At 42.1% G+C, this 9,104-nt stretch overlaps 1 protein-coding gene across 1 annotated transcript; it reads right to left on the reverse strand.

Annotated features, from left to right (window-relative positions):
- Positions 1-417: 417 nt before the first annotated feature.
- TFPI2 (tissue factor pathway inhibitor 2) lies at positions 418-5,349 on the reverse strand. Its single transcript, XM_038556835.1, has 5 exons — positions 5,083-5,349; positions 4,611-4,796; positions 3,338-3,517; positions 1,727-1,897; positions 418-1,366 (listed from the first exon to the last, which is right to left on the reverse strand). Exons 1-5 carry the CDS (start codon positions 5,168-5,170, stop codon positions 1,284-1,286), a joined length of 708 nt encoding a protein of 235 aa, XP_038412763.1. The 5' UTR covers positions 5,171-5,349; the 3' UTR covers positions 418-1,283.
- Positions 5,350-9,104: the final 3,755 nt, after the last annotated feature.

Here is a 9,104-nt window from a genome sequence, read left to right on the forward strand (position 1 = left end):
TCCATGCAAGGAGCCTGACATGGGACTTGATCCTGGATCTCCAGGATCATGCCCTGGACTGAAGGTGGCGCTAAACCGCTGAGCCACCCCAGCTGCCCTAGACCCTGTTTTTAAAAACCTATTCTGAAGATCAGATGATATCCATATATAGATATTTTGCTCGTTTTTCACCCATTCCTTCAACCAGTTCTCCTATTGATGATTATCTTCAACCAATTTCCTATTGAGGATTTGTTTCTAGTTGTTCCAAATAATATATCAGTGAATGTCCTCAGGGTTATACCATTTTGTATTTTTGTCACCATACCTTTAGGATAGATTTTGAAAAGAGGGATTGCTCAAGCAAAGGTCAATGCACTTAAAATTTTGCTAGATTGGAGGCATACTTTTAAACATATTAATCTTGCCATGAAAATGTAGGAATTTTAAAAAATATTTTTATTAAAGAGAAGAAAACCATTTAACTGGAATGATCATTTTATCAAGAATAATTCAGTAGTGGAATTTATATTATTAAATTCATGCATGCTCTCTGGTGTAATATAAATAAATGCCTTGAACACTTCAAAAATTTTAACAATTTTAGTGGTCTCCAATCTATTATATCTTACGAAGTAATGTAAGATCTATATATATAAACAAATATATACATGTTAGTGGGGATAGATGGGTGGAAAAGTAGATAAAGAAAAAGAATCTTATCCCCAGGAGAAAGCATTTCTGGTTTTAATAAATTTACTAACTTTTTATTCAAAAAAGATAGTTTATTATCTTCCAAATGACACAGTACAAACAGAAGTTAGTCATGTCTGCATAATAGCACTTGTAATATTTTCTAAAGTGTTGGTAAATCTGCAAGTTTTAGGTCCTTGGACCTAAAATATAATCCAACGTTTACATGCAAAATGAAATGTGTTTGCTGGTCCTTTTTATGATCATGTGTTAAGAGAACATGATTATATTGTCTTATGCTTTTCAGTTATTATCACCTTCTGAAGTCAGGAAAAGCAACCCCAAGAACTGGGTGAGTCATATTTGCTTGTATACCTTTATGCACAGCAAGAATTCAACTTCATAAAACATAGGTGAACAGTAAATTAAAAATAGTAGATTCACATTTGAATAGCAGCTAGTTATGTATAAAAATACACAAAAAAGTAACCTGTAGCAATAAAAACTGGTGAATAAATCATTAATGATTTATTTACCCATGTTGCCATATTATTCTTCAGATCTAATCATAGAGGCGATAGCATTCACAAGATGACATATAAGGGAAAAAGTTAAGATTGCTTCTTCCAATTTTTCAGCCTTCTATTCACCAAGGAAAGCTTTGTCATCTTCTTATTCCTTTCCTTCTTCAAAGCTTAAAGTCAACAAAATAAAAATAAGTATATCTCGAGTCTATAGACTCCCTTTAAATCAACATTTCCAATATGCTTACAAACTCACCTCAACAATTTTTAATGATCATAAAGTCAGTTTTACTCACTCTCCCCTCAAGTCAATGACTTTCTACCTTTAAAATGCAAGTATACAGCTACAGTGTGTTGTAGCTAGTCAGTAGAAGCATTAAATAAAACAGTTCAGTACTAAAGTGCTATTTATGTACAAGTAGTCTAGAAATGGTAATCTGCTATTAGGAAAATGGATACATAAAATATAATTGTGCTTATGAATTATTTATAAAATTAGTTTAAAAATGGAATATGAGAAAATCCACTACCTTTTACACAAACATTTTTGCAGTCCTTCATGCTAACAAAGTTATTGTCATTCCCTCCACAGCCAGTATAGGCGAAGGCCTCACAGGTTCTATGTCTGGGATTAAAATAGTAGCGAGTCACATTAGCAGAGCACAGTCCCTCATCTTTTGGACTGTAGCAAAATGATGGACCTTTATGAAAAAGAAAATAAAATTAGAAATGCAATAAATACCAAAATTAATAAACTGTGATGATTACTGAACTGACTGAAGAAAATCTAATCCCAGTGAAGCTTCATTCTGAATTCTAAATATCATACTAAACCGTTTAAAAAGTGTGTCTCGATTCTCAAGAAAGCTTACATGCCATAGTTTGCTGATTCTAAAATTTTTATAAACTGGAGACAATTTCTTCTGAAGCTATGTCCTTGTATCATTCGAATGTGTAAAGAAATTAAACCCAAAATCAGATATGGTCAGGCAGAAATCGGCGATGTATCAAGGGTTGGTATATGACATGCTTCAGTAAACTTGTTGGTAGGTTTATTTTAAATGTTTTTATCAGCTCTCCTTCCATCATTAGTTAAGGATACATGTATCTAAATTCCAAGTCGCCACTAGGACATTCACCTTTATACAAAAAAAATTTAAGGAAACACCAGCAACAACCACCTCCTCCTTAACTCAAGATTTTGCATGTTGACCACAGAGGTACATACAGAGCTTCCTCAAGTCGCTGCCAAAGCAAGATTCCTTGTTTGTTAAGATTTTCCTTATTTCTTGATGTATGTGTCTCTAATATGCCTAGGGAAAATGCCTGTATTATGTCTCTCTGCAAAAATATTGCCCAAGTAACCCATCATTTCAGGGACTGAGGGTGTGGGGATGTGGGGAAAGGAATCAGATCAGAAAAGAGAAGAATAGAGATCTCTTTGTCCTGCAGTTTATAATTACTAAAAGATGTAGAAATCTAACCAAAAACTTTAGAGAGAAATTTTCAAGATTCACATCTTACATCTGTACACAAGTGATTCCATACAAACCTGAGGTCATGGCATTCAGAATACTGTGATTTTTTTTTTTTTTTTTTTTTTTTTAGATTTTGTTTTTCATTTGAGAGAGAAAGAGAGAGAGCAAGCAGAGGGGGGAGGGCAGAGGGAGAAGGAGAAAGAGAATCTCAATCTCCATGCTGGGCATGGAGGCCACCTTGAAGCTCAATCCCAGGACCCCGGAGATCATGAGCTGAGCCTAAATCAAGAGTCAGATACTTAACCGACTGAGGCACCCATGCACCCCCAGAATACTGTGATTTTTGTGTGTAAATTGAGTAGATGAGAAATAGTTCTGAAGAAACCATTTAGAACAGGAAGCAGAAACTTAAATCATACGTGGCTTTATGACTTTCCAGCCCTGAGAATTTGGCAAGTCATTAACTTCTGGTAGCCTGTATTCTCATATGTAACATGGGAATAATAACACTCCCTCACAGGGCAATACTGTTAAGATTGAATCCTCCTATATGTGATATCCCCAGAACACAAGCCATGTCAATTACACATAAAATTATTGACTTTTTTTCATCCTAAAATCTTAAAGAAATGAGATAGAAGCCCCATAAAAAATAGTACTTACTTTTCTTTGGTGCACAGAAGTTCATACAAGCAGCCTCATCCGGGAACCTGTTCTCATTGCTGTGACAACCGCCAGATAGGAATTTTTCACATGTCATGGATGTTAGATTGAAGAAATACTCCTCTTTGTTCTCTCCACACTTCTCCTCATTGACTTCCAACCTGCAAATTTTGGGAACTTCTAGAAAAAGGAGGGCATAAAACAATGTCAGTCAAAAATTAGCTTTCTTAGTATTACTTCAAAACTACTGTATTTTCCAGAAACAACTGGGGAGATAAGAGTATCACATTTTGTCCTGGGATAGTAAATCCCCAAAAGACTTTTCATTAATCCAGTTATTTAGATTTTTTTTAAATAGTGGCTCCAGACCAGAGTCAGCCAGATACAGTGGAAACTCTCTGTTCTCTCAGGGTCTTCTCATTTCTCTACACGTGTAGTTAATCAAGCTTACTCACGGGAATACACATTTTCCCTTGGCTTAGCTCCTTGAATGGCAGAGTCTCATGTCTTGTTACTGGCCTCAACAGATACAGTAAATATGATTTAAATGAAATAAAAACCATGATCATGAATCTCCACTATATCCCTCTACTAACCCAAAACATGTTTGGGCATCGGGACAAAAGGAAAAGTGAAGGTCAAGCTAAATCACACTTTAACAATAAAATCCGCTGACAGTATTTCAGATCGACGGATAATCGGCACTGAGGAAATGGTGCTCTCAAGGGGGCACAAAAACCATCAGCTCAGAACTAATGATAAAGAAAAGTAGGGATCCCTGGGTGGCACAGCGGTTTGGCGCCTGCCTTTGGCCCAGGGCGCGATCCTGGAGACTCGGGATCGAATCCCACGTCGGGCTCCCGGTGCATGGAGCCTGCTTCTCCCTCTGCCTGTGTCTCTGCCTCTCTCTCTCTCTCTCTCTCTGACTATCATAAATAAATAAAAATTAAAAAAAAAAAAAGAAAAGTACTTGGGCAGCACCTAACACGTTATGTACCCCCTGCAGTACTGTGCCCTACAGTGAACCCTTGCCCCGAACCTGCACAGACCCTCTGCATTACGATAAAGGCCACTTAGGCGAGAGATTCGTTAGCCCCCGTCAACTGGTGATTACTTTCTGGAAATAATGAGTGAGCCTTACTTAACGTCTGGGAAGAATGCAGGCTAAAGCTCACTGTAGGGAACGGGATCTGGGAAAGGAGTTTACGAGCAGCCCTCCTGCTTCTGCGGAAGGGGCCGCGCAAGAGCCTGGGGCTTGCCCACCGCCACTTACTCTCAATCCTCCAGCAAGCCTCGTCGCAGGCCTCCCAAGTTTCGAAGTTGTTGGCGTTGCCCCGGCAGCCCCCATAGGTGAAGGGGAGGCAGCTCTGCGTGTACCTGTCGTAGTAGTAACTGGGGATCAGCGCCCGGCAGGGCCCCACGTCGGGCGGCAGGAGGCAGGTCTCCGCGCTGCTTGCTCCTGCAGGACCAGAGGGAGAGCCTGAGGGACGGCAGGGCGGCCGCCTGTCTCCGGGAAGGCAGCTGCTCCCCGGGGGCCTCGGTCCCCGCGTGTCCCAGCCCAGGGGGTCGCGGGGAGAGAGTACAAGCTCCGGCCCGGGGGGCCCTTCCCGCGGCTCCTGGACGCCCTGTGCAGCTGAGACGGGGGCCCCGGGAGAGCGGGGCGCAGGCAGCGGGCGCAGGGGACCCCCCGCGGCCGCAGCGCCCTCGCCGCGCAGCTGAGACGGGGGCCCCGGCCCGGCCGGTACCTGGCGCGCCCGCACCACCGTCGCCCAGCGCGGTCCCCATCAGGAGCAGCGGCAGCAGCAACACCCCGAAGGGGCCAGCGGGGTCCATGCGGTCGGGTTGCGCGGCCCTCCGGGGGGCGTTCCTGGAAAGTGCCGGCGGGAGGAGGGTGCACCGAGTCCGGCCTCCGGGCAGCCTGGGTGCCGACGCGGTGGGTGCCTGCTTTATGTAGGGTGAGCGTCCTCCGACCCCGGACGGGGCGGGGCGTGCCGGTGCCGAGCCCGCCTGGCTGATTCATGCCCCACACGCTGTGACCCGCCGCAGCCCGGGGTTGGAAAGCGTACGCGGGAGAGGAATTCCCCGCCAGGTTGAACCTGCCTCCCCAACTTTCTCCTGTCCTGGGCGGGGATGACTGGATGGGGCGTTGTGTCAGGAATGGGAAGTCAGCGAGCTGGAGGGAAGTGACCTGGGGGTGATTGCACAAGGCTCCAGCTTGCAGCATCACCCTGAAGCCTGAGTCCTCATTTGGAAAGCACGACGTCCAAGTATTCCAAGGGCAGAGAGAAAATGTGGAATTCAGTGCGCTGCGGGGAGCCTGTGTCCTTGCAATTGATCCCTTAATTAGACTAGAAATTTAAGTACGTGTATTTATTTACAGTTATACATATGTGCCTATTTCGGTGGAGATTTAATTTACATTTAATAAAAGACTCATCATGTGTCTTAAGTGTACAGCACCATTGCAATCAAGTATTAGAACACTTGCAGCACCCCAGCACATTCTCTCATACCCCTTCCCAGCCCATCCTTCCAATACCAGGCGGGGGCAACCGCTTCCGATTGCCAGAGGTTAGCTTTGGCTGTTCTTGAATCTCATCCAAATGGAATAATATTGGGGCAGCCGGTGGCTCAGCGGTTTAGTGCCGCCTTCAGCCCAGGGTGTGATCCTGGAGACCTGGGATCAGTCCCACATTGGGCTCCCTGCATGGAGCCTGCTTCTCCCTCTGCCAGTGTCTGCCTCTCTCTCTCTCTCTCTCTCTCTCTGTGTGTGTGTGTGTCTCATGAATAAATAAATAAAATCTTTAAAAAAAAAAATAAAGTACACATTGTTTCTACTTCTTTTGCTCCACTACTTTTTTTTTTTTTTTTTTAAGATTTTACTTATTTACTCAGAGAGACACAGAGAGAGAGGTAGAGACACAGGCAGAGGGGGAGAAGCAGGCTCCATGCAGAAAGCCGGGTGTGGGTCTCAATCCTGGGACTCCAGGGTCACACCCAGAGCCAAAGGCAAAGGCTCAACTGCTGAGCCACCCAGGTGTCCCTGCTCCACTTTTTAAGACACACCGTATTATTGCAGAATTCATTTCTTTTAAATACTGAATCCATTCTTCCAATATGTGAATATATTACAAATGTCCTATTACTGGATAGTTCTAGTTTGGGACGGTTAGGAATAAAGCTGCTTTGTGCATACATACAGCTTTTATTACCCTTGGGTAAAATATTTATAAATGTTAAAAACTGCCATCTTTCCGAAATGATTATACCATTTTATTTACCCTTCCTCCCATCAGCCGTATGTAAGTATTGTAGCTATGTTTTTTTGAGCTGGAACATGAAAATCCAAAGAGAAGTGGCCATGCAAGATCCCACATCAACCCTTTCCTTCACATTTCCTAATCTTCAGTGTGTCTGTTAAAGTTCATTTCTCCTCTGACATTTTAGCCTGGTTCTACCTTTTTATTTATACAAAAAAAAAATTGCCTATGCTCAGATTTCACATGAAATATTAAAGATATTTTTGGAGAACAGTTTAATGGGTTCTCTTGATGAATGTGTCTTCCTTTCCTCCTCTTTTTCTTCTGTAATATTCTCAGGAGAATAATTATTCCTGGCTTCCCCTGAGGATCCGGAAGGAGTTTACAGGAGTTCTCTTGAAAGTTTCTGAGAAACCCTATGCTTACAGTGAGTTAATAGTCTGGAACAAAAAACAACAACAACAAAAAATAGTCTGGAACATTTTGCACACTATATCCTCTGTGCCAGTTTTCAGTTATACTGATGTCATGACATAGAATCATACTTCTAAGAAAACTAGCCTGGCTTGGACATATTCAGTGTTACTGATGCTGTCAGATTACCAGATATCTATGATTAAGACCAACAGTCTAAGATGTAAGGATAAATGTTTAATAACCAGCTCTCAGGAAGGGGGAAAAAGGAGGGAGCATGCTGATTTGTTTAGTTTACTGACTTCCATGGTGTCAGTACTCCCACTACGGCCTATTTCAAGCTACCAGAATTGGAAATAGATAGGTACAAGCAGTTCACCAGAGCCAGTGTGAACTGGCTCTAGCACGCCAACCACTGAAATAGCCAGCTAGTTTTGGAAAGACACACCTATAGAAGAATCAGATTAGACCTTCCCAAACATTGATAGGGTAGGGAAAGTTTTATCAAACAGCCAGTATCACTTTCAGGATAAAAGTTAATTCAACTTCAAATTTTCATTCTTCCGAATATGATTTTCATTCTTCTAAAGATTATTAAGTATATCTCCCATATGGATTTAAATAAATTCAAGGACTGATTCAGACTTGTCATTCAGCATTGACTATTGTCACTTCTGTCCTTTGTTCTCGGGGGTTGGTACTTTCTGATCATCTTTTGCTTCATAGAAAAGTAGGAATCTCGAATTAGAGCAGGTTATTTTGGGAAATTGCAGGACACAATGAGAAAATGAATTTTATTTCTTGCTCCTTTGGACAGTCACGTAAACTCTTTCTCTGAGCCTCAGTTTCCTTATCTGTAAAATGGATGTAATGACTGTACTTTATAAGTGTTTGATGAGGACTATAGGACTAAGTACTTAAGTGCTCAAAGGGATGGGCTCTAGCTCCTTACACACAGGAACAGAATGCAGCCAGATTATCCACCTTCCGATTGCCGTTGAGAGCCTTGGCACAAAACTTTGAGATGAAGTATCAATGAAAATCAGGAAACAGCAACATAAACTGGCCTTGGGCATTGCTCTCACCAGCTCTCCTCTTTGGCTGAGCTCAGAGATCACCTCTCTGCCTAGGAAGGTGTCACCCAATCAGATATAACTTCATGATGGTTTCTTCTGGGGAAATGAGCTTAGGGTTCTTTCAGCCAGAGCAGAATCCTCCATCCTAAGTTCTCAGGATGCGGGATCACACATGGAGGGGAAGGGGAATGGGGACAGGGCCCAAATCAGGCTTTTCACCCCTCTGTGGTGGGTGAAATTCATGTTCGGAGGTACTCCATAAATGTTAATTTCCTTCCCTTATTCTATGCCAACTAGGGTACATCTTTAACACCCCTGTGACCACTGAGCAGAGACAGGGAAAAAGAAATGAACAAGTGGGGACAGTGAGAAGTTTTGAGATTGTCAAGCCAGGTTATCAGGAAGGAAATTACTCCTCTTAATTGCAAAACATTGAGTATCTTTCTATCCATGAAAAGGAAATCTTCCAATATACGGGGAATCTGAATTTTCTGGGACTACTTTAAATTACAGAATTTATCCTGAGGACCATGTGGACGAAGCCATGTGACCACTACAACCAGCCTCCATAGGGATGTCACTGTAGTTCTATATCCTGAAACCAGTATCTAAGCCAAAAAGTTACCACATAGCAAAGGAAAAGAATTCCTTTATCCAAAGTCAACAGGAAGTACAAGACTGGAGGCAAAGAATAGTCATCCAGATTGATTTGTCATTGTTATACCAAGTAATAGTTTTAGTGACTGCGACTAAAAATAGAAGTTCAAAATAGTTTGGAGTTCTGTTAAGTAAGGCATGGAATTCTTATAATTTGAATGTTGCAGGAACTGTAAATATTATCTATTCCACTATTTTCAACTTACAGAATTATAAATGGAGACCTAGTCATGTTTACTTACCTTAGTTGTCAGCAGAGCTGAGAGTAGGACCCAGCTTCCTGATATTCAGCTCTGTGTTCTTTCTGACATTCCCATACTTGGACTCTTTCTACTGTTCAAAGACCTGAGAGTAGAACAT

This window comes from Canis lupus, chromosome 14 (genome assembly GCF_011100685.1).
Source record: "Canis lupus familiaris isolate Mischka breed German Shepherd chromosome 14, alternate assembly UU_Cfam_GSD_1.0, whole genome shotgun sequence".
NCBI lineage: Eukaryota > Metazoa > Chordata > Mammalia > Carnivora > Canidae > Canis > Canis lupus.